The following is a 25,048-nucleotide window of genomic DNA, read 5'->3' on the forward strand; positions in this document are numbered from 1 at the left end:
GTGGGCAGGTTACAGAAGATGTGGAGGAGGTGTGCTAGAGCAGAAAGGAGTAGCAGGAGCTGGAGAAGAACAAGCTGGATCTGAAAGACAAGTTGCTGGAGAGACCCTGAAGAGGGAAACAGATCAGTAGGAAGGGAAAAGCTTTTTCACTGGAGCAGCAGAAGTGGATTTCAAACTGCAGGCTTGGAAGAGAGACAGTTTTTCATTTGCATCCTATGTGTGTGTGTGAAGTTTAAGTTACTACCAGTTTGTGAGTTCCCTGGTTTCTGCCTGGTCTTTCAGGGAGGAAAAAAAACAAAGGCTTTAACTGAGAGGACTGGAAATCTTGCTAGAACATGGAGGCTGTTTCAGCCCTCACAGCCTCTCTACCCCTGACTGCTGACAGCAGCACCACCCCTTGAATCCAACCCAGTGACTCAGCTTTAATTCAGATGTGTAGTCAGTGGAGAACTGCAGATCCCAGCATGCAGTGCATGCTACAAGGACTTGGAGAAGGAGAAAGGTTGGCTGGGCTGCCTTGCATGCTGGGAGCTGAAGCCTCTGTCCCTTTGTATTGAGGGGAGGTTAGCTGCAGTTGGCTCTGCCTGGTGCTGGCCTGCAGTCAGCACAGCACTATCCAGCTGTCCTCTGTTGGATGTTCTGGTGGAGGATGACACTGCAGCATTAGCCAGAGGTGTGCTACAGGTCTGCCTGCTGAAGGTGCCCCAGCATATGTGCAACTACAGTTCAGGTTGAAAATACAGAGGAGAATACCTTACAGAGCAACTGTCCTGCATGAAACGACCACCTGTAAGCAGTACCCACTCTCATCCCAAGTCCTTTAGGGTGACTGACCAACTGTGCCAAGCAGCTGGGAGCCAGGTACTGCCTCACCACTTGAAGCTCAAGGAGCAGAGAGGGAGGCCTGAGCTAGGTGGTATCCTGCAAGCTCCCACATCATGGCACTGGAGAGACACAGAGACAGGTTGGAGCAGAGCCTGTGCCTACAACACCCCTGCAGCTGAAATCCCAGGACACCCTACAGCAGGGGGGTAAGCAACCCTCAGCACAGGTGCCAGGGCATGGCCCGTGAAGGCATTTTGCTTGGCACGTGCACCTTGGGGCGGACAGCAGGAGGGGCTTGGGCTATGCTGCCACAAGGATTGGGCTCCGCATGACTCCTCAACCATTGCACCCTGGCATGCCAACTTCTTGCAAGTGGAGCTTATGGGTGTTTTTGGCACTGCCCAAAAACATTACTGACCCCTGGCCTAGGGGGTCTTGGGCAGGGTGGAGTTGCCTGCTGCCCTTGTCTCTTACAATGGCCAGCCCCAGGGCACATATCCCTGCACTTTGTGCTGCACGGTCCTATACCTACCCTCCCCATGCCAGCCACTACCCGCCCCCACTTCCTGCTGGTCCTCAAGTTTCCCCTGGTCATTCCCATCTGGGCAACACCAGACCACCTGCTCTGTGGGGTGGGGCTGGCAAAGACAAGGCACCCACTCCATGTGAGTCATGTTCTTGGAGACTTTAATTCCACTAGAACAAAATACAAAACAGCCAACCAAATACAACATCCTACCCCAGGGAGGTGGGAGGGTGGGCGAGCAACTGCTGGGAGGGGTGAGTGTGGTGCCCAGCAGTGGCATGAGGTCAGGGCCCATCCACACCCCCACCCCAAGCAGCTGTTTCTACACAAGCAGAAAGACAGAGGACAGACCAGGTGGGCCTGGAAAACCCCACTTCACCCGCTACTGACCAGAGGGAACAAGTGAGACCACCACAAAAGGTGCTACAGTCAGTAGCAGCTATGGGCCCCCATTCCTGACAGCAGTCAGAGGAGATGGGGACCCTGTGGGAGCTGGAAAACTTTTCCCACACATGCTTTAGTCCACTTCCTCCATGCGAGATGCATCTTCTTCCCCCTCAAGAGGGGGGATTTCATCAGACACAGCTGCACTGGGCTCCTCTGCAGCTGCCACCTCCTCCTCATCAATACCTGGAGTAGGGGGTGAAGACAGTCAGGTCACAGTGGGGATTTGAGCTTAGCTCCACTGGTCTCAAACCACTTGTACTGAAAGACCCTCCCTTTGGCTCCATGTTTTTGGTTGGACAACTGAGCAAGAGGCTGCTTTTCAGGGAAACTGTTGCACTTGCTAAAGAGCCTGAAAATGTTTGCAATTCCAACAGGTCACTGAGGGTGTTCCAGCGTGCACCCCCACCCCCACCTCCTCTATGACAGGGAGCTATAATCTCCCAAAATGCAGCACTCTGCTAGGAGTGTATTCAGCCTTTAGGGGACAGGGACACAGGACATGCCCTCTACAGCTCCCCAGAGGCTCTGGCAGGCACATTTCAGACTTCACCGTGTTACTGGCAGAAAGATTCTGGCTTTCACCTTTTCCTCTTGAAAACTAAATGTCTTCCACTTAAGAAAACCCCTCCAAAGACATGCATTTCCAAACCAGCTCTACCCTCACATAATGCCAGCATATGCCACTGATTTTTCAATCTGGTCTTATGTCCAGGCCCTGGCACCTTAAGCCACTTACAGGCTACTCCAGCCACTACAGGACAAAGCCAATCCCCCCTCCCTGAGTAGGGCATGTCTGCTTTTGACTGGCGCACACTGCCTCCTCCATATAAAAAGATGCACTCTGCATCCCTCACCTTCCCATCCCCGGCACTGAGCCACGATGGGAAAGCTGCCCCCCTCCAGAATCTCTATTTTGTCTGGGAATGGAGGGAAGGGTGAAATCTCCCTGTACTGGCCAGGAGAGGTGCCGCTGGGGCAGGATATGGAGCTACTACTCTGCCCCAAGGAGACCTGCTAAACCAGTGGTAGCCAACCTGCAACACAAGTGCCTCAGGCAGCCTCTGTGTGTGGCATAAATGATCAGGGAGGGAACAAAAAGAGATCGAGCAAGGGAAGGGGATTAGCATGGCACACCTTAATTTGTGACAACCAGCCTGAAAGGTTGGCCCCCACTGTGCCAGACCCACAAAACCCAATGCGTCCCAACTCACTGGGACTCATTGGGACCCTTTGGGGCTTGCTGCTGAGGTCAGGATCCTTTAATTTGCAGTGCTGAGGGGATGGAAAAAGCACCTCCTTCCTTAGGGTCAGCTAACAGAGCCACAGCACCCTGGCTGGCACACTTACCCAGCCCCAGCTTGATCATCCTGTAGATGCGGTTGGAGTGGGTCTGGGGATCTTCCAGGGAAAAGCCAGAAGACAGCAGGGCCGTCTCAAAGAGCAGTACCACCAGGTCTTTGACAGCCTTGTCATTCTTGTCAGCCTCAGCCTTCTGGCGTAGTGTCTCCACAATGGGGTGGTCGGGGTTGATCTCCAGGTGTTTCTTAGCCATCATGTAGCCCATGGTGGAGTTGTCCCGCAGGGCCTGAGCCTTCATGATGCGCTCCATATTAGCCGTCCACCCATAGGTGCTGGTGACGATGCAGCAGGGAGATGAGACCAGCCGGTTTGAAATGGTTACCTGGTGAGGTATGGAGTGTTAACCACTTGGGAGGTGACCATGCAGGGGTCACCTCCCATCTGACTGGCCCTGGTCACAACTCTGCTGGGGCTCCAGCATTCACATTAAGCACAGCTGGCAACACCCCTAGTGATGACCTGCGAGGACTACAGTTGAGTCCTGGCTGTCAAAAAAGGCACAGATGCCCTCCACAGCACAGCACCTTGCATGTACAATCACTGGATCACCATCACTTCTTTATGGAGGAGCCAGTACCAAAAGGGTTAGGGAGCCTCCATCCAGTTTGAGGAGCTGTCTGGGACAGCACAGGCAGCTCTGCCAGCCCTGTAGCACTCCAGACTCATTCCCACACTTACCCACTCCCAAAAAGGCACATATTTGGGTCAGTGCCCCTCGCCTGCAGCCTGGCTGCTTACAGCAAGATGGTGCAGTGCATGTTGGGACCTTCAGCCTCCTTTAGTGGCTCTTCTGTTGGAGATTAGGGACATCAGAAGCATGCACCGAGTCAGGGGCCAGCCCCCCCCCCTGCATTCAGGGGGCCATTTTCTCCCTCTGACCCCTCTCGCAGAGCAGCCTGGGACCCGGTCCCAAGCCAGGCTCTTCCTTTCAACCTTACCTTCTCCACCTTCTTGTCCAGGATCTCCTTCATGAGTTTGCAGAGGCTCTCAAACTTGGCCTTGCTCTCCTCCATCTTCCTCTTCTCCTCCTCATCCTCAGGCAGTTCCAGCCCCTCCTTTGTGACTGATACCAGGCTCTTGCCATCAAACTCCTTGAGCTGCTGCACGCAGTACTCGTCAATGGGCTCAGTCATGTACACCACCTCAAAGCCACGCTTCCGTACACGCTCCACAAAGGCTGAGTTTGCCACCTGCTCCTTGCTCTCCCCTGCACCAGGTGAAAGAAAGACACCAGTCTGAAGGAGTGCAGCTGGCTGGAGCATCCCCTGCTCAGGAGCCATGTCTCAGGTGAAACCCAATTACAGGAGTTTCCTGGCCCCTGAAGGGCTACGGACAGAGCCTGGCCCTTGGCAGAACAGAGACTATAGGACTCCCACACCCAATTCCCTGCCAAGGAGCCAAAGCACTCTATTAACAAGCCTCTTCCTTTACAAGACAGACTGCAGTCAAACTTGAGTGCACCCATATCTAAATTCCTGGGACAAAGGCTCCCCAGAGAGACCTCCCACAGTCATGAGCCCCTAGATAGGACCCTGCTATCCACCATGTTTCCTGGAAACAATACACAAAGGTCTCTCAGGACGATCCGCTTCAAGGAACACCATTCTGGGGGACTGGGAGAGTCTCCCAGTCAACATAAACCTCTGAATGTTGTGTTAATAACAAGAAATCCTGCTAAGTAAGGACATGCCCATCCCTTCTCTGTGGGTGAGCAGGTTAAGGGAGGTTAGGCCCACCAGGCAGTGCACATGACCTACTGGTAGGGTAGGAGATGTGTGAGTAGGTGTGGCTCATCAGGTAGATGGCACTTACCTGTGATGTAGTAGATGCTCTTCTGTGTCTCCTTCATGCGAGACACATACTCCGAAAGCGAGGTCATCTCGTCACCTGACTGAGATGTGTGGTAGCGTAGCAGCTCTGACAGGCGCTTCCTGTTGGCGGAGTCCTCGTGGATCCCGAGCTGGAGGCAGATGAGAGGACATGCAGCCCCCAAGAAGCGACTTTCCAGCCTTTGGAGCTGGAATTTTGCCCCTCCTCTACCCCCTGCCCCCCAACTCCTACACCCAAGGACTTCCACACCTCAGTCTGGGGACAGATGTGGTGAGGGAGTCCCAGCAGCCCCCACAATCACCCCAAGGTACAGTCAGCTCCATCAGCAACACACAACAGTCAAGGCCCCTCTGCTCCAACATGCTCCTAGACAGAGGTCTGTGTCACAGCTCCACTCAGAGAACAGACCACAAGCCATGCCCTCTGGCAGGTTGGAGAAGGATATGAATCATGGGCGGTAGGAGGCCCCACCTGCCCCAGGCACTGGATAGGCCAAGTCTCACCTTGAGGTTCTTGGAGAAGGCCTCATAGAACTTCTTGTAGCTCTCCTTGTCCTCAGCCAGCTCTGAGAAGAGCTCCAGGCACTTTTTGACAATGTTCTTGCGGATCACTTTGAGGATTTTGCTTTGCTGTAGCATCTCACGGGAGATGTTCAAGGGCAGGTCCTCTGAGTCCACCACGCCCCGGATGAAGTCTGCACAGGACAGACAGCAAGGAGCCAGTCAGTATGGCTGGGGGAGAAGTGGTCCGGAGGTACACCCACCCCTCGCACAGCAGAGGTAAGCCCATGCATGGTTTGCTGCAAGCTGCACCCAGACACCAGCTCTTACTTAGGTACTCGGGAATGAGCTCATCACAGCTATCCATGATGAAGACGCGCCTCACATACAGCTTGATGTTGTTCTTCTTCTTCTTGTTCTCAAAGAGGTCGAAGGGGGCACGGCGCGGGATGAAGAGAAGCGCCCGGAATTCCAGCTGCCCCTCCACAGAGAAGTGCTGTAGAGGGGAGAGAAACGCACCTCCTTTCACACATGCACACATACACACCACCCAGCATTAGCTCCAGGCACCTGTGAAGGCCTGACAAGCTGCCTGGAGCAAGTCCCTCTTGGTGCATTAGGCAGGCGAGACCCCTAGCATTGGACTCTCTCCATCTCCAGCTCAGGACCACCCACTCCCATTGCTCCAGAGGGTGCTGGCCAAGACTGCTACTCCAAAGGCTTATGCCACAGGGCAGTGTCCAGGCCCCCTGGATGCCCAGCATAACTGAAGAGACTGGGAGCAAGAGTTATGTAGGTCAATGAGTCAGCAAGCCCCAACCCACAAAAGCAGTTCAAATGGGCACATGTAGCAGAGCTGCCCTCTTGATGAACCCCAGCTGGTCCACTTGGAGCACCCCCTGCTTCCTCTATTGGGGCCCAGCTATCTGATAGGGGTGTACTGAGCCTCATTTCCTATTCCACTGAGTAGCATGAGGAGCTGCCTCTGGGCTCCCTCCCAGCCAGCCCTACCCTCACCTTGACAGCCAGGTGGTCCTCCCAGTCATTGGTGAGGCTCTTGTAGAACTCGCCATACTCCTCCTGAGTGATGTCATCGGGGTTGCGGGTCCAGATGGGCTTGGTCTTGTTCAGCTCTTCCTGGTCAATATACTTCTCCTTGATCTTCTTGGTCTTCTTCTTCTTCCCTTTGTCTCCCTCTTCCTCCTCCTCATCAGAGCCCACATCCTCGATCTTGGGCTTCTCCTCATCCTTAGAAGCAGGCTCCTCTTCTTCCTCCTTCTCCCCTTTCTCCTCCTCTGCCTCATCATCACTGATCTCCTTCTCTCGCTCCTTCTCCAGCTGCCAAGCAGAGGAGCAAGAGGAGAGTCAGAGCCAGGGCACCTGCCACCCCTTGGGCCTCCTCCCCATGGGGAAAATTGGTAGCAGCAAACAAATACCCCATTGCCCCAGGGGAAGGAACTTGCAGCTGGAATAGGTAATGGCAGGGATGAGCCCAGTACTGGGGCACAGCACATAAAATGCAGGCTCAGTGCGTGTCTGTAGAGTCTTTGGCTGTCTGGACCCACTGGGAGAACAGAAGACTTGCAGCTGCCAGCAGGTGGCGAGGCCTCCAATTGCTCGTGCAATAGGAGGCCCATGTTTGGGGAGGGTGCTGCAGTGTCTCAGCCCATCCCTGACCAAATGGGGTAGGCCACTGTCTACATCCCTGCAAAGACCTCAAAGACAGGAACTGTTGTCAGCCTTGACCATTTTCAAGGGGCCTAGGCCAGGCTACAGAAGTGTGGCTTAGCAGAAGGCCCCAAAGCCTGTTTCTGAGTAACTGTAGCATGAACCTTTGCAGGTGAGACAACTAGCTTAGTCAAAGTAAAGGAAGCCATCCTCGTATCTAACTAAAACAGTAATGAGATACAATTAAACAGAGCACAAGGCCTGAAAAGAGACACTGTAAAGGAAGACCATACATTAAATAATTTAGATATACCATTTCATAGCTTTAGCTTATAGCTTATATTTAATACCAAATGTATTAGATTATATTTTACTCTAACAAATATATTTTTGTTAAGATGCTTAGACAAGTTGTAAAAACACAACAGCTTTGTCAGAGAAAACCATAAACTAAGAAACAGGAGTGTGTTGAACAGTACTCCACAATGGGGAGGGAAAGGAGGTAAGAAACCCTCCCATTTACTTTCATAAGAATATAAATGCCAACTAACAGCCAAGTCCATAAGAGATCTGGTTCAGTCTAGCCCCCAAAGTTTCAGTAAAATAAAACAATTTAAATAAAACTTTTTTCTGCTACTGCAGTAGCAGATAGAGCCAAAGTCCTTTCCCTAAACTCCTGATCAAAGTCATCACAGACACTAGCACGTGGCTGGGAAGACTCAAGTTGGAGCATGTGGGGATGGGAGCATGGAGAAGATGGCACACTCCATCTGCCCTTCCCAAGGATCCCCTGTCCTTCGCATACATACAAAGAGGGTGATGGGGTAGCCAATGAACTGCGAGTGCTTCTTCACCACCTCCTTGACACGGCGCTCCTCCAGGTACTCCGTCTGGTCTTCCTTCAGGTGAAGGATCACCTTGGTGCCACGCCCAATGGGCTCACCTGCAAGGTGGGGAGAGGCAGCAGTGTTACTGACTGTAGGTACTGCAGCAAGATCACTGGGAAGAGGAAGCTGCTCTGGAGACAACGCCTGTGCCAGGGACTCAGTCTAGTCAGCTCTGTGATCCACCAGTGTGAGGATAATCTAGCCAGGAACCCAACCATGAACAGAAGCTGTAGCCACAGCAATGACTGGTCCTGCTAAGAGATGCTGCACCAGGCATGGTGATCATGAACCAGTAGACTAGGACCTCTTTTCTCCCCAGCACACCAGTGTCCCCCCCCAAACCCTGCTAGGGGCCCCATCCTGGTGAAAGGAATGTGGCTGGCTCCCTGCTGGCTTCTACCCGTGGTACATACCATGATCAGTTCGGACAGTGAAGGAGCCCCCAGCTGCTGACTCCCAGGCATACTGCTCATCATCATTGTGCTTAGTGATGACCATCACCTTCTCAGCCACCAGATAAGCAGAGTAGAAGCCCACGCCAAACTGCCCAATCATGGAGATGTCTGCACCAGCCTACAAGGGGGAAGGGAAAGGGGTGAGGAGGGCAGCACACCAATGCCTGGAGTGCAGCAAGGCATGTCCCAATGACAGTGATTCAGTCCAAGCGCCACCATGCCCATCTAGAACAGATGCACACAGGGTGGGGCAGAGACCATCTGCTCACCCCTGAACAAGAGGCACATAGGCCACCAGCACCAGAGAAGTCTCCCTGGGAGGGCATAAGGCCAAAAGGCCAGGAGCGGGAAGGGGGGTGGGTATCTCCCAACCATGCACTGTGCATCAGAGCTTCCTACTGGCCAAAATCTGCAAGGCCCTGGAAGGGCACAAGCCCCATAGATACCTAAGCCCCCTGAAGGATGCATCTCCACCTGTGCCCAAGCTGGAGGCCACTCACCTGCAAGGCCTCCATGAAGGCTTTGGTACCAGACTTGGCAATTGTGCCCAGGTTATTGATGAGGTCAGCTTTGGTCATCCCAATGCCTGTGTCCACCAGGGTAAGGGTACGCTCCCGAGGGTTCGGGATGATGTCGATCTTCAGCTCCTTGCCGCTCTCCAGTTTTGAAGGGTCTGTCAGGCTCTCATAGCGGATCTTGTCCAGAGCCTAAGGGAAAAAGGAGAGTTAGTATGGCCACCCCACCCAGCACTCATTCACTCCATGAGCCCTGTACCCTTTCCAGCTCCAAGGCCCACAGACCCTTCCTTTTGAGACAGCAACACCTGGGCAGAGGACCCAAAAGCCTGATCAAACCATCCAGTGCTGAGAACATTGCCCAGCCCGAGGCAGGTGCAGCAGCTGCTGTCCCCTTTGTGTACCATATACACCACTGGCAAAATGCCTGGAAACCACCAGGCAGCCCCAAACAACTCCATGCCAGTCTCCTTTCACAGGATAGATCAGTGGTTCTCAACCCTCTTTTTAGGCTCAAGACACCCCTTGAAAAATGCCACCTCTGAGCTTTCACTCTCTGCTCAACCATGGAAAAATAATAGAGCAATTCTTCTGCTGTGAAGATGTCAAAAAGGCTGCAACAGGGCACGAGGGTTTGGCCACTTCGGAGCAAAATCTCTGGGTTTCTCTCATGAATCGTGGGCAGGTGTTTGCACACAGCAGCACTCCCGCAGCACCCCAGTGGACAATCACTGGGATAGAGGCACAACCACTGCCAGGGTTGGTCTTCTGCCTGGCCATGCCAGGCCCTGCCTGTGTCAGTTCTACTGCTCCAGACCAAGAAGGGGACCCCTGCCCTGCCCAGGCAGTCCATACTCAACAACCCCTGAAGCCTCAGCTTCTTGGAGGATTACTCCCAGTGGGTATTCCTTCACTCTTCCCAAAGATAGTTGCCCCTAGCATGGCCTCCTTGAGAGACAGGCAAGGTTGAGACATATCCCAAGGCCCTTTGGACACCACCCTGCTTCTCCCAAGGCCTCCACAGTACAAATAATCAGCAGCTGCCCTAGAAACAGGCACAGGCTGTAGATCAGCACTGGGCTTGGCCATGCTGATGCCCAGGGGCTCAGAGTAGGGGTGAGTCCCCTCTGCCTTGCCCTTGCCCTGGCCCTTAGGCTCACATCAGAGGCATTGGAGATGAGCTCCCGCAGAAAGATCTCTTTGTTGGAGTAGAAAGTGTTGATGATGAGGGACATGAGCTGTGCGATTTCAGCCTGGAAGGCAAACGTCTCCACCTCCTCCTCCCCATGTTGGATTTCTTCAGGCATCTGCAAGGCAGGCAACACTGTCAACCTCAAGGAAGGGACACGGGGAACCCTCCACCCATCCCCGGGGTAGCCTAGGTGGAGCCTGGGGAAGGGAACCTCGCACCCATCTCAGGGCAGGCTGATGGAACGCAGGGAAAGGAAAGGGACACACAGGAACCCTCCATCCATCCTGGGGTAGTAGCCCAGATAGAACGTGAGGACACACAGGAAACCTTCCACCTATTTAGGAGTAGGCCAATGTACAAGGTACAGGAGGGAGTAGACACACAGGAACCCCCCCAGCCATCCTGGGGCAGGCCCAGCTAGAAGGTGGGAAAGGGACGGGATGCACAGGGAACCTTCCACCCACCTCGTGGCAGGCAGATTAAGCGTGGGGAAGGGAGCAAGCACACCGGAAGCCCCCAGCCATCCCACGTGGAAGTCCAGGATGGTGAGGGGATGCCTGGGGAACGCTCTGCCCATCTCAGGGGAGGCTGATGGAAGGCACAGGAGGGAGCAGACGCACAAAACTCCTCCAGCCATCCCGGGGCAGCCCAGATGGTAAAGGACATCTCAGGGCAGGCTAAGGGAAGGACCGCACAGCCATATGCTACCCCCCACCAGCCCAGCTGGAAGGTGAGGGGATGCACGGGGATGTTTCACCCATCTGGGGCCAGGCCCACGCAATGTGCGGGAGGGAAGGGGACAGCCCAGATGTGTGTGGGGGGCCTTCCCTCTCATCTTAGGCTGGGCAGATAAAATGTGGGGGAGGGAGCCGACACACGAGCCCCCCCAGCCCCCCCGGGGCAGCCCACATGTTAGTCGAGGGGATGCCTGGGGAGCCATCACCCATCTCGGGGCAGGCTGCTAAAACGTATGGGGGAGCAGACACACAGGACCCCCCGGGGCAGCAACCGCGGGGCAGGCCGCTGGGAGCAGACACAGCAGCACCCCCGAGCAGCGCTCGGCGCCCAGGGGCGCGAGCTGCCATGTGGGGGCCCGCAGCCGGGGCGGGGCGGCCCCGGGGGAGAGCGGGGGGCGCAGGCGGAGCCCCCGCGCCGCGGCCGCTGGGCTGGGACCCCGTACCGTGCTGGGCTGGGCTGGCGGGAGCGGGGCGCGCCGGCTCGGGCCTGGCGTCTGGCTGAAGCGCCGGAGAGAGCGCGCGGCCGCCCCCGCCCGCCCTATATAGGGGCTGCGCCCGGCCGGCCGGCCCCCGGCTCCCTCCGCCTTAAAAGGGCTCCTACAGAGCGAGAGGGTGTCCTGATTTAGTTGGTCTGTAAGGGTCCACATTTTCAATGAAAGCTGGATAGAAACCAGCCATAAAGTTGTCACACATTTTCACATGCTAACTCTTGTAGCCAGTTGGCTTTCCTTATAGCCGCATGAATACTTTTTATGGTGTGATAACTACTTTGCAGGTGTGGCTGGTCTACACTTCTTGTGTGATTAGCCAGTTACAATTGCATGACATAGGTAACATGTAGCAGGGGGCCTAAGGTGCATCTCTACCCTGCTGTCAGCAGGACTCATGGCAATCAATGTGGCATTGAGTCCAGGCGACCACAAGCAACTGCTTACCCAAAGATTTCTGAAGATCGTCCTTCCCCAGGCCCTAACACTGCAGTTCCACCCAGCACTGCCAAGAGCCTCCCATCTCCAGCATGCCTTGGATCAGCAGGTCTTGTCCAATAGGTATATTATTATTTGAAAAGCCCACTGGTTTAGTTAATAGAATGGTAGCCGTGGTGAGATCATAGGTTCCTTTATCCCACATGGCATAATGTTAATAACAACCCTCCCCAAGTGATAGAAAACAAAACCTCACTGGAGCCTGTATTGAACAGCTTTAAAGGTGGCTATGTTCTGGGTCACAGAACGTAAATGCTAATGAAGAAGCATGTGGGGAAAATGAAAAGGGTTGAGGAGAGGGCTACAACAATGATGAGTGGTCTGGATGCTAAGCCTGGGCACTCAGAGCCAACTCAGTCTCCACCAACAACTGAGGACTACGTGGGGAAGAGATTTCCAGCAGCACACAGCTCTTCAGTCTAGCAGACCAAAGGATAATGAGATTCAGCGGCTGGAAGTGGAGGCTAGACCCATTCAGATTGGGAGGAGGCTAAATAAACCATTGGAACAACTGAGCTAGGGACAGGATGGTAGGCACCCATTCTCCAACATGTAGGTGCCTGCCCTGCAGCATGAAATCCCAAGCCCAGAGGGAGGCTCACTGGGCAGCAGCACCCCATGGTGGGGAGACGGGGCGGATACCAAGGAGCCCTTGTACACAAGTCTGGAAACAGAATCACATCAGTATCCTCAAGCCAGCAACTTCCTGGAACCAGCCCCTTAGCCAGGCTCTGGGAGGTGACTCCATCCATCTGTAGCCTGGAACCAACTCTGGATGGGAAGTGCCCTCTTTCTCCCAGAGCTGAGCAGGGTTCATTTGTCTTTTTAAAAACAGTTGGACAAAGCAATGCTGCCATACCCCCTCACCCACTTTTTTTTACCTTCTTACCTCGTGATTATATAGCACTGTTCTTGGAAAATAGGAGACCTGGATTCACCTCCCTTCTCAGCCGGAGGTGATTCAAACCTACATCTTGTGCCTCTTGTAAGAGTGCTTTGACCACTTGGCTGACCACTTAGGATGCTTCCAGACAGAATAACCCCCTTCTGCCCTGTTGAAGCTGTGCTGCCCTGCAACGTGTGCGAGAGTCATGTGGTAAGAGGTGGCATAAGAGATCATGTCCCTGTAGCCTGGGAGTTAGTGCTCCATGCTGGGCCCTGTGGGGTCCATGGAGTAAGCAGTGGTAAGAAGTTACCCCCAGGAACTGCATTGTCTCATCAGGTTTGGGGATGAGAGCTCCAGTTTCCCCAGCCTGGGTTAAGGGGTTGCATTTGGAGCTGGTCTCCTTGGCATTTTTGTGTTGCCACAATTATACCAGTTAAGAAGCAGGCAGCACTAAATTAGTGCAAGCTCTGGGTATGTACGTAGTGAGAAGAAAAGAAAAAATGATCCAACTGCACTGAAGCTTATTCCTATACATTTAGAGGTGAGGTGTCCTACAGAGCACCTCCTACTTCCATTTTCCTTTTATCTAGAACAAAAGGTGCAACAGGGCAAAACACCCTCAACTGCTTCTTCAAAGACCCCAGGGATGATGTGCAAACTTATGGCTTCATATCCCACATATGGAACAAGAATGGGAATTATCTTCCTATCCCCTTTGTGGAAAGCAGTTTCATTATTCAGAAGATGCATGGGAGGTTTGAATGGCAGAAAGCCATAACAACGCATTTTCCCAAGTACCCCATGTCCACTGCACTCCTCAGGGACAAGCCACACTTAGCTTTTTGCACTGCTGCAAGTGACTACCTGGAAGCCACGGAGCCCAGATCAAAGCCTTTTTAGAGATAGGTACCTTCAGCACAAACTAGTTTAATTTAGGCTGGTAATTTTTCAAAATCCAGTGTAAACAGTTGAAGTGCATCTACACCGCACACAGCAAGCAGGTAATGATATCATTTTTAAGGTACACAGCGACACAGTTTTCTCTCTGTGTTTATACCAATTTAACCTCATCAGGAAATAAAAGAATCCTTTGTGTTGGAAAAAAACATTTCTAGTGGTATAATTAACATCTTCACCATAGTGTTCATTGTTATAATGGTACCACACCAGGGGGTTACAACCATTTAACTCAGCCTTTTTTCTCTCAGGCACTGAAATTAGTCAAATGGAGCGCACCCTGTCTGAACAGAGACAGAACCAGGGACTAGATTGCTAATATAGACAAGCCCTTTGCTTTCCTGTGGGGTGTGTGAATGACAAGGCCAAGTAATTAAGGATGTGGTATAAAACACAAGCACCCACATTCTCTCAATTAAAGATTAGTTGTAAAATATGAGTGCCCAAAATCACGCCAAAGCCTCACAAATGCCGGTATGCTCTGTACTAATTTTATTTTAGACATACCTTTAGCTGTAGAAGCAAAAAACAAAAGACCGAACACTTCTATGTCTGTCCAGAACGGACAGAACTGCCCAGGGCAGCACAGTGAGTTTGGTCCCCGAAACAGAAACCCCTGCCAGCCCTGGGGCTTGAAACCCCGTCAGTGCCAGGCTCACCTTGCTGAGCACAAGTTGTTTGACAGAATGAACGTAACCTTCCCCTGCTAATTCCCTGCCTAGAAATACAACTCCTCTTCCTTGCTCTCCTGCTGTATTCTACCAAGTATTTCAAGCTGGGGGACAGGTGCCTCCAACGTTGTCGCCTAAGCCAGCCTGCAGTGTGTGGGGCCCACGTGGCCTTTCTCACTTAATTTGCAGGCAAAGCTGCAATGGAGAAGCACAGCCTTAGTTGCAGAGGGCGCTGCAGGGCTCTAGAGGGATGCTTCCTGATGCTGGACCCTGAAGACTTGGGGCCGCACGGGCTGCCCCTAAAGCCAGCATCCCGAGCTCCCTGATGCAGGCAACGGGCTTGCCGAAGCCCTAGGGCTCCGCCAGCTTTCAGGGACCCTTCCCCATGAATTCCCTTCCTCAGCCTGGAGAGGGAAGTTGCTTTTGTGCTGTACACCCTGTCAGGGGAGTGGGGGGGGGGAGGTTCTCCTGCCTCTAACAGGTAGTGCTATACCAGGTGCCGCTGGCACCTGCCCTTGCAGGCAGGCCCCTTGGCCACCAGCAGCGCAGCAGAGATCAGATTGCCTTGGGGCCACTTGGACGTTTGCAGAAGGCTGGGGGGGAGGGTAACCTGTCACAGACACGTGGGGGGGGGGGGGCAGAGTCACTGCGAGCGGAAGTGATGCACCCAGAGGTGCGTGGACTGCCTTGCTTCATTGGTTGAGGCTTGCTCGGCACATTTCCGCCTTCCTTGGGATTTGCAGAGTCACTGGTGCATCAGGGGGCCGGGAGAAGCAGGCAGCCTGAGGGGGGAAAGGGGGGGGGGACTATTTCCTGAGCTGTTGGCGGAGGAGCACGACGGCTTCCTTGGCTGTGCTAGGACTATGACTTGCTTCCTGCTAGGCCGCCTCCTCCCCCTCGTGGAGGAGCCCCGCCCCCTCCCAGCCCCTCGCCCAGCGAGCTCCTGGGCCAGCAGCAGGCGGCTAGTGCGAGAGCCCAGCCTGCCGTGCGGGCCCACCAGGAGGAGCCCTGCCTCAGGAGCTAGCAGCGCCCCCCGAGCTGGGGATGAAAGGCAGGGCCGGCGCTCAAGCCAGCCTGCGTCACAGATTGGGGGGGCTGCGGCTGTGCTCTTGGCACATTACAGCCTCCCCTCACCCCCTTCCAGTTCTGAGCTTGAGCTAGTGGGTGGGAACGGGCTGCTTGGATGTGGGATGCTGCCAAGGCAGGAGCTGGCCCTGGGGCATGGGGGGAGATGCAGCCCCTTGTCATCCCACCTTTACGATGTGCTGGAGCTCTGCAAGGGTGCTAGCGGCCAGGACCCGGCACCGGGGCTGGATTAGATGGCCTCTGGAGGTCTCTCCCAGCCTGGCTTCTCTAGGATTGCAAGGGCTGGGAAAGAAGGGGTGCATGGTACCATGCTGGGACTGGGATGAGGGCTGCTGGGTCTGTTGCTGGCTCTTGCTGCAGGATGTCACTCCCCTGTCTGGACGGTAGGGGCCACACGTGCACACCTGGGAGGTGCTAGTCACTCTGGGAAGTCTGGAGAGGACAGAACCCCAGCATGTGGGTGTTGTTGCTGTACAGGATCTTGGCACTGTCCCCTCAGCGTGGGATTCACTGGTTGGAGAGTGTCCATGGGTGAGAGATTTGGGTGTGCACTGGTTTAACCACATGGGTGAACCACTGGTGTTTAGAGCAGTTAAGAGCCTCCCACGGAGGCACTAAATAAGTACAAAAGTGGGAGTGGAACCCAGGAGTCCTGGCTCCCAGTCAGCCCTGTTCTAATCATAGTACCTTGTTCTTCCCTTACTTCTCTCTGCCTTTGTTTGTGTGCCCTGGCTGTCCTGCAGTGGCCTCTTCCTCTCCTGGGGCTTGTTTGCAACCTTAAACCCATACCCAGGACAAACCTGGGGAGGGAGAAGAGCTACCTGATCCAGGATCCAGCTGCCCCTTTGCCTCCATCCTGCTAGGGCCAGCTCCTGCTTGCCTTGGCAGCGCCGTGAGGTTTCCACCTTCCCCACCAAGAATGGACCTGCCTTTTGACAACACAGCTTGGCATGCCAAGTGTCCTTGAATGGGATCGGCTGTGGCTGGGCCCTTCCCACACCCTCATGGCTCCACTTAGTGTCGTGATCCTGTGTGAGAGGTGCTTGCCCTGCCTAGCTGCCACAGCATACATGGTCCAGTGCTTCACAACACACCAGGCCTGCAAGAGGGGCTCTGAACCCAAGGCCCCAAGACAGCACACCAATGGCTCCAAGTTTCAGGGATCAAGATCTCCCAGCTTCCTGCCACAGTCTGCAGCTCCATCATGGCTGGTGTGCATTCCCCTCCAACAGGGCTTGGCAAAGGTGGGTGAGCTTGGTGCAGCCAGGATCAACCCCAGGCAGGGAAGGAAGCCAGGATCCGGTTTAGTTCCCATCCCTGGACTGGGCAAAGCCATGACTGCCCTACTGCAGACTCTGCTGTAACAAATCCCTGACCCCCAGGACTGATTGCAGGGGGTGGGGGGGTGTTGCTCCTCAGCTTCCCATGGACCCTCAGGGAGTAATGGTAACAGAACTTGGAGCCTCCTGCTCCAAAAACCTCTTGCCACAGGGAGAGTATCTGCCATACCTCCAGCCTGTGGGGCTTGCTAACAAGTCTGACTCCATCCCACAGGGGTAGCTCAGGCAAGGTAGGGTCTAAGGGGGGTAGGAAGCAACTATGACCAACCAAGATGGGTCATCCTTGTCATAAGAACATCTGAGCACTGGGGCCAACTTGTAAGAACCTGTGCTGCCTGAGTGCCAGTCTTCCTGTGCTGTGGTGGCCTTCTGGGTGGGGGCACTGGTGGAGAGACCCTGCTTCCAGTAGTGGGGCAGGTGGGAGGGACTGGAGTATTGCTGTCAGTTCCTTTGTGACCCCCAGCCTTCCTCCTCCAAGATGTCACTGATGAGAACTGCAGAGGTACCAGCATATATCCTTACCCCATGGGCAGAGGCTGCCTTGCAGGAGGTTCCTTTGCCAACTCAGATGCCCTATCTCCAGTCAGGCTGTTCATATGTCTCATGACCATGTGGCCAGTGAGTGGGGGGAAACGTGAGAGCTGAAAGGGAAATGGGATACTGAGGTGGCTGTCTTGACACACATCCCTTCCTCCCACTCAGCACCCACTCCCCTTAAACACTGGGCCCTTGTTTTCTTGCATGGGGAAACAGCAGCTCTTCCCAGCATAAGGGTTATGGCTGAGTGACTGGATAATGCAGCTGTGGGTACAACCCTGGCCAGTGAGCTCATGGCTCTGCCAAACCAACTAGTCTGGCAGCAAGTGGCATACAAAGCCCAGTGTACACCAGGATACAAGGGCGCAGGTAGAGGAGGGATCCAAGGATGGGAAAAGGGGCCATGGTAGAGGGAAGGGAACTGGCAGACCTGGGTGTGGGGAGCCCAGGTCTGATGGCAGCTCAGGTCAGTACAGGCCATTAGTAACTACCATCAGGTGGCTGGTTGCTGGGTTGTAGGTTCAGGTTGAGTGTCTCAAGCCAGTGTTTAGCCCTAAGCTCATCAGAAACCCAATATTGAAGTCACCTGCTGGCTGACAGTTCTTCAGAATTGCTCCTGAGACTGAATGCTCTGGGGCTGGGGGTTGAGGTATGTTGCTGTACACAGGACAGACTGCAGAGGTACCAGCACACCAATGGCTCCAAGTTTCAGGGATCAAGATCTCCCAGCTTCCTGCCAGTCTGCATCTCCATCATGGCTGGTGTGCATTCCCCTCCAACAGGGCTTGGCAAAGGTGGGTGAGCTTGGTGCAGCTAGGATCCGGTTTAGTTCCCATCCCTGGACTGGGCAAAGCCATGACTGCCCAGGTAGATCAGGGACAATGCTCATTTCCAGGCCTCCTGCCTTAGCAGGCAACCCTAGACTAGGTGCTAGGATTAGAAACACAAGCTACCAGGTCATGGTGCCCTGGAGGCAGGATCAAGGCACAGCCATCCCCTGGGCCATTCAAGACTCCACTACTGGTCGGATGTGTGATTTGGATGCAAACCAAGCGGCTGGGCTGGGAGCTGAGATCCATGTAATGAAGGGCACGTATCCATCAGTCAGCATGCTCCAGCAGGTAGCCAGCTGCCAAGTAAAACAAGCTAACAAACACAACAAGATGTATTAAGCTAAATATTTGCTCCATGATACAAAGGGGGTTTACCCGTGGCTGGGATGCTGGCACTCAGGGTGCTTGAGTTCATATGAAACACCAGCTCCAGGAGAGGGCAGAGCGGCTCCCCTCCTAGCATTTCTAGTCTGGTTTGGGTCCTAGGCAGGCAACTAACCCAGATATGGGTTGCAGATGATCTGTGGATCAGAGGGCTGGAATGAGCACAGGTTAGCAGGGATGTGCATGTGTCAGGGTCTGACTGGGATGCCACTTTAGGAAGGAATGGGAACTGGGAGAATGTGCCTCTGAGGAAGCTGCAGCTAGACCAGGCCAGGCCTGAGGGCCCTTTGAGGGGTAATATGTAATAGGGTACAGCTGCACTTCTCCAGCGTAGGTCCCAGGGCTGCTACTCAAGGAAATTCACATGGGATTGGAAAGACAGAACAACCAGCACCCTCAGGGAATCTCCAGCCCAGACATGGCCTCCTCAGCCTGGCAGTGCATCCCCAGCACTTGATCACTTCTCCCACACCCTCCCATCAGTCCCTCCCCTGCAAGACAGCCCATGGAAGAGGGCACCACTCCTTTGCACTTCCTGCCCAGGCTCTGTCCCCAGGGATTGGGTGAGATCCCTCAGCTACACATCCCCACTCCTTTGCCCATGGAGCCCTGCCAACCAGCCTGGGAGCAAACTGCAAGAGTGAGCAGAGTAGGGGCTAGGCAGCCACTCTGGGTAGCCTGTGAAGCATCTCCATGCTGTTCCTCCTCAGGATACACTAAGGCCTGGCCCTTGGCAAGGCTATAGCCCACATGCTTTCCCCCTCCCTAAGGTCAGAAGCAGCAGAGGCAGTGATCTACAGAAGGGCATGTTCAGTCTTTGTATATAAAAACAGCATCTATACAGATAAATTTACAGACATAAGTAGGGTTGGGGCCAAGGCCCGTCCCCTACCTGCAGTGTAGTGAGGGCAGGAAAGGCCTCATGGAGTCTGAGCTGGTCTATGGCAGTACTTGCCTCAGTACTCCCCCTGCAACCAGAGTCCCAGCCTCACTCATTGCAGTGCACCCAGCAGGGATAACTGCTCTGCTCTTGGAAGGCAGTAGTGCTATTGGGGCAGAAGCCTGAGCTGCAGGCAGCAGAATCTGCTCAGGTATCAGTCACCAGGAGGAACGCATGCCAGGCAACAATCCAAGGCAAAAAGACAGGAAGGAAGGTCCTCGAGTTAAGGCATTTGACTGTGACGCCAGATCCGGCTTGCTGCCTAGGCTGTTAGATGGGTAACAATACCTACGAGGGACCCACTGGGTTGGAGCCAGGAGTAGCTGTAAAACTCAGACTTTACAACCATGGAGGGAGTGTATGTGTTGTGAGAGAGTGGTTAGGGCTGTACAGTCTTCAGGGCTCCCCTCTTCTCACTGGCCAGGGATGGGGCTCTGCAAATGAACCTGCTTTGGATGAAGGGTAATGATGCTGTACGTTGCACAGCAGGGATCTGGAAGCTGGCAAGCGCCTGGGGTTTGGAGAGGGATACTGGCAAGGGGAGTTGGCCAGCACTGGAGAAAATGGGAGAGGGCTGGAGATGGAAGGAGCACGGGTCTCAAGCACATGGCATAGGGAAAAGTAGAGGGCATACAGGCCAAGAGGTGATACAGGGCATGACGGTAGGCAGGGCTGGGGGCACTTAAGCCATGGCTGCAGGGTGGGGCAGACAATGAAATTCCGCAGAACGGTTGCAAAGGCGGCGAGAATCCATGGAAATCCAGACAGGAGACGCCTGCCCTGCCCTGTGCCCTCCGGGATCCAGCAAGGGAGGCACATCGCCAAGCCAAGCCGTGTTGCTTCGAGTCCACACTCAAACCAGTGCTCGGAAGAAGAAAGAAAAGATGGCTCCTAGTGCCAGGCCCAGGGACAGGAAGAAAGCCATAATAGCACCAGCAGTTTCAGCTTCATGGCTAGGCACCTTCCTGTGAGGAGGAAAGAGAGTCAGCCCAGGGTCAGTCCTGTGGTACCGCATACCAGGCCCCACGAGCACCAGCTCATGCCCTCAGTGAGAACCCCTCAGGGACTCCTCTGCATGAGATCCCTCCCTGCTTCACTTTGGGGGAGAAGAAATGAGAAACATAGCTTGGGGAATAAGCCCACCAGGGGACGAGCAGGCCACGGTAGGGCCAAGGGGAAAACAGCACTGGCCTCCTGTCACTCCACTGGACTGAAAAAGGCCGGCCATGTGATTAACCTCTCTGCTACTCTGCATTTAAAAAAGCCACTGGTGGAGATTGCTTAGGCCAGTGATTCTCAGCTAGGGAGCCACAGGGTACCATGAACTCCTTTTAAGTGTGATTTGCAAAAATTAGCCCTGTTAGGTATGCAAAACACACCTGCATGATTTGCAAGATAAAAAATAGATTTCACAGAATCATAGAGAAGCCAGGCTGGGAGGAGCCCCCCAGAGGTCACTTCTAGGCCAACCCCCTGCCTGAGGCAGGATCATTCCTATCCAGACTATCCTAGTCAATCCATAACTGAAACTCTTTGCAAGACTACTGTCAACCCTGACACTACACAAGACCTATCACCCCAACCTACCACAGCTAAAGCAGATATATTTCAAAACAGGATCCCAGTGTCAAAACCATTCTGCTCTGTTGGAGACTGAGTTCTTTGCAACAAAAGAATTGCTCTGGTATTTTCCCCCATAGTCAAAAGACAAAAGAAAGCTCAGGGCCAGCATTTCCTGAGGAGAGCCTTGAGCCTAAAAATACCAAGAACCACTGGCATAGGCCCCTGCCTCCACAAGGGGCAATACACTCATGCTCCCCCTGCTGACTGTACTGGCAGGCTGAAAGCAAGGCTGATGCCTGCACTGAGGAGGGTGCTGGGGCAATGGACAGGTTACCACTGGGCTGTGTAAGGAGAGTGGGTTGGCAGGCATGGATCTGGCTAGGGTATCACATACACTGCAGGGTATGAAGCCTGACCCTGGGAGGCAAGCTCTCACTATATGTGGAGCCCAGGCACAGATGCTGGGGTCACAGGGAGGGGATGGAGCCTGGCACATCCACTGCTCGTGTTTGCATGCAGCCTGGTGGTGTAGACCACTGAGTGGGGGCCGCTAAGGACAGCTACCTGTGGAGGAAAGGGGCACTTGCAGCCAGGCACAGGAAGGGTGCTGCCTGCTTCATGATGGAGCAGAGCTCCCCAGCATTGATCCCACCCAGGTCTGAATTATGGCCTCATTAAAAAAAGCAGGTGGCTGCTCACTGTCAGGAGAGGCACAACACTGCAGCACGTGGCGCCAGCAACACCACTCAGCTCCCAGCCTGACACACTGCAGAAGACCTGGCCAAGCACCAGCAGGAGCCTTCTGCTCCCTATCAACATGCTCACAGGACCAGCTCCCCACCAGCCCCTGGCGCCACAGTCCCTGCAATACTCTGTTCAGGGTTGGGGAGGAAGAGGAACACTCATAATGGAAAAACCCTCCTTCAGTGCAGACTGATCTCATGGTCTGAAGTGAAACCACTCTCTGCTCCATGCCTCAGGTCCTCTCATCTGTAACAGCAGGAGAATGAACCCGATTTCCTCCACAAGGGTCTTCCTGGCTAGCCCCCTCCCCTCTTCCCATCTCATTCAGAGGCTGACCAACTTGCAGGAGTCCACATGCCAGGGCTGTGCCAGAGGGCTGGTGCCCAGATTGGGCCTCTAGGGCTGAGTCCAGCATGTCCTCAGCCAGTGCCTGCTGGTGGGGGGGAACCCACTCCGTTCTCTGATCCAGTAACACTCACTTGGGTCCGAAGCACATGCAGAGGCTGGCCAAGTAGCCATTGGAGATGGAGAAGAGGATCATGAAGCCTATGTACCAGCCATCATGCTGGAAGATTGTGGGCAGGTACACGTGGGACCGCAGGTTGCATAGCATGAAGAGGGGGATGAAGACCACGCGGAGAGCCACCATGAAGGGGAGGAGCCGGCTGTTCATCCCGGGCTGGGCGAGAGGGAAAAGGCAGGCCATTAGTGTGCTGCAGGGTGAGGCAGACAGGAGGGGGAGGGGAGCACAGCATAGGGCACCCTCTAGCAGGTCTCCCCCTGCCCGGACTCCAGGCCCTCAGTCCTGAGCCCCACCAGCTTGGGTAGGGGGCATAGCAGAGGGGGCCCCTCTCCCTGGGCTCCACAGGTCTCAGCAGTTTGAGAATGACAGAGAGGACCATCTATAAAGGCCCAGCTCCTGGACCAGAGATGTTGACTGACGACACAAGGCCTGATAGCAAAAGCAGTGGGAGGCTGCTGGGGCCTAATCCCTGGCTCCCACATCCCCAACAGGAGTGACCCATAGAATCATAGAAAATAAGGACTGGAAGGGACCTCAGAAGATCATCTAGTCCAACACCTTGCTCAAAGCAGGACCAGCCCCACCCATCTCATCCTAGCCAAGGCTTTGTCTAGCCGGGTCTTAACGCCTCTACAGATGGAGATTCCACTACCTCCCTGACTAACCTGTTCCAATGCTTTACTAGCCTCCTCATGAGAACGTGTTTCCCAATATTCAACCAAAACTTCCTTTGCTGCAACTTGAGACCATTGCTCCTTGTTCTGTCATCTGCCACCACTGAGAACAGTCTAGCTCCTATACACAGACTCAGTACACATCCAGCACACACCCAGACCTGTCCACCCTGTCCCCCGTCCCTGCAGGTGCCTTTCCTGTGGACTTCCTCAACCCCAGGTATCCTATGCTACTGTGGGTTCCTGCCACAGGGCACCCTCCATGCTCCAGCTGGCAAGCCACTGCTCATAAGAATGCTCTTGTTGCCTTTGGCATCTGCCACAGAAAGAAAGGCACGGTCAGGGCTGGGTCCAAGCTGACATTATAAAAAGGAGTTACAGCAGGAAGCTTGGAAGAAGCCAGTCACACAGGCTTCCAGCCCAGGTTCCCCTGAGAGGCTGATGGGGTTGCATGTCAGCTTATAAGAAGAGGTCAAACATCCTGGCCTGGGTAGTACGGCCTGGGCAGGGGGTTTGCTGCAGTTGGGTCTGCCTAACTGGTGTCTGAGCTCTCTGGTCTGAAAAAGAGGGGAAGGAAGATGATGGATTGAGGACTTCTGAGAGGAGGGAGGGGAAAGGGTGGGCATGAAAGGTGGCAGGGGTCAGAGGGTAGGAAGGCTTGTTTGTTTCAGATCTTTGGGATAGTATTTGGTAAAAATAACAACATCTCTGTTGTTGACAGGTGGGGATGATGGGAGGTGGTGGCAACTGCTCAACTGCTGCTCTGCTGGAGCTCTATAAACCTGTTCTCCAAGATGCACGGGGGTATGGACCACCTCAGGGCAACAAAGTTGCTGGGTACAGATGCAGGGTGGTCTCTAGCTGTGCCCTGTCCACTTGAGCCTCATCCCACAATGACCTGTGCTGCTGGAACACGGGGCTAGTGGCAGCTGCACAGGAGCCAAAGTGTGGGGCATGAGTTCTGAGAAACCACTAGCTACTTCAGGGAAAACCTCTACCCCATGGCAGCTGCAAGAGCCCCCTAGTCCCACCCCTGACCTCACCTCCCCCTCCTGAGGATATGGCTGTGCAGGGGAAACCCCCTAGCAGCATCAAAAAACTGGAGCTCTGGCTGTAGCCAGTCCCCTCACCTCCCATTGCCAAAGCTGCTTGGCTCCTGACCCAGACAGTCTGGCCTGTTCCTAGTCAGTCTTTGCCCAGATCGCTGACTTTGCATTTCTGAGGCTGCAGTGGAAAGTTTCATCTGGTCTAAAAGAGCCTCCCCAAGGGAACACTTTGGTTCCTGTTGGCACTGGTAAAATGTTCCAGCCCTTTCCCTCCAACCCAGTCAGAGGCAGGCAAGCTGGGACTCCCATGCTGCATGCTTTGTGGAGGGATCGACTCACAAGACAGGCAGCTGCGGTGCAGGGTGGCATCAGGACACCCTGATGCTATGATATGCTGGATTCCCCTTCTCAGCAACACCTGGTTTACTCCAGAGCTACTGCCCTGACTCTGCAGGAGTTGCTTCAGATGGGCACAGGACCCAGAGAGTGGGACTTACCCATATATGTCCAAAACTCTCCCTCAGCTGCTGGGGAAACTTGACACCCCCACTGGGCAAGCCAGACTGTGGTGGCAGGGTGGGAGGGAAGAAGTTGTGGCCATCTAAGAGTCTAAAGTGGGACTGGAGTGTGACAGTTACGGGCACATGGGTTACATCAGAACTTTGTTTGCTCACTGAGGTGAGGGCAGCCATACCCAGGGAACACACAAGTCCCTGAATGAAGAAACAGGCCTGAAACCACACACAGCCGCAGAGCAAGGGTTTCCAAGAAGCATGTTTTGAAACAGCTCCACCCGTGTTGTTCTGCCAATGGGGGAACGACCCGGAGCTCCAGCCAGGTGACCCAGGGTGCAGGGCGAGGGGAGCCAGCAGTGACGACCCCACCAGCACAGGGACGTTTGCAGAGGCAGCTTCTGGCAGCAGGAGTGCTTGGCAAG

At 54.4% G+C, this 25,048-nt stretch overlaps 2 protein-coding genes and 1 long non-coding RNA gene across 6 annotated transcripts in view; 1 reads left to right on the top strand and 2 right to left on the bottom strand.

Moving 5' to 3' along the window:
- Positions 1 to 1,387: 1,387 nt before the first annotated feature.
- The window catches only part of LOC109319853, a 28,074-nt gene continuing 4,413 nt past the window's right edge, over positions 1,388 to 25,048 (top strand). The window contains exons 1-2 of the long non-coding RNA XR_002103645.1: positions 1,388 to 1,605; positions 17,277 to 17,284. This is a non-coding gene — a long non-coding RNA (uncharacterized LOC109319853). The remainder of the gene's footprint in view (positions 1,606 to 17,276; positions 17,285 to 25,048) is intronic.
- HSP90AB1 (heat shock protein 90 alpha family class B member 1) lies at positions 1,496 to 11,493 on the bottom strand. The gene is made up of 12 exons (XM_019549646.1): positions 11,385 to 11,493; positions 10,173 to 10,319; positions 8,998 to 9,204; positions 8,456 to 8,615; positions 7,965 to 8,098; positions 6,505 to 6,825; positions 5,818 to 5,983; positions 5,491 to 5,681; positions 4,970 to 5,117; positions 4,096 to 4,364; positions 3,146 to 3,479; positions 1,496 to 1,981 (listed from the first exon to the last, which is right to left on the bottom strand). Exons 2-12 carry the CDS (start codon positions 10,317 to 10,319, stop codon positions 1,869 to 1,871), a joined length of 2,190 nt encoding a protein of 729 aa, XP_019405191.1. The 5' UTR covers positions 11,385 to 11,493; the 3' UTR covers positions 1,496 to 1,868.
- SLC29A1 (solute carrier family 29 member 1 (Augustine blood group)) overlaps positions 18,552 to 25,048 on the bottom strand; it is a 55,103-nt gene continuing 48,606 nt past the window's right edge. For all 4 annotated transcript variants that reach the window (XM_019549648.1, XM_019549650.1, XM_019549647.1 and 1 more), the window contains 3 exons: positions 22,348 to 22,547; positions 20,046 to 20,526; positions 18,552 to 19,815 (listed from right to left, as the gene is read on the bottom strand). In XM_019549648.1, the coding sequence (XP_019405193.1) occupies positions 20,415 to 20,526; positions 22,348 to 22,547 (312 nt within the window). In that variant the 3' untranslated portion in view covers positions 18,552 to 19,815; positions 20,046 to 20,414. The remainder of the gene's footprint in view (positions 19,816 to 20,045; positions 20,527 to 22,347; positions 22,548 to 25,048) is intronic.

This window comes from Crocodylus porosus, unplaced genomic scaffold (genome assembly GCF_001723895.1).
Source record: "Crocodylus porosus isolate Cpor-Errol unplaced genomic scaffold, CroPor_comp1, whole genome shotgun sequence".
NCBI lineage: Eukaryota > Metazoa > Chordata > Crocodylia > Crocodylidae > Crocodylus > Crocodylus porosus.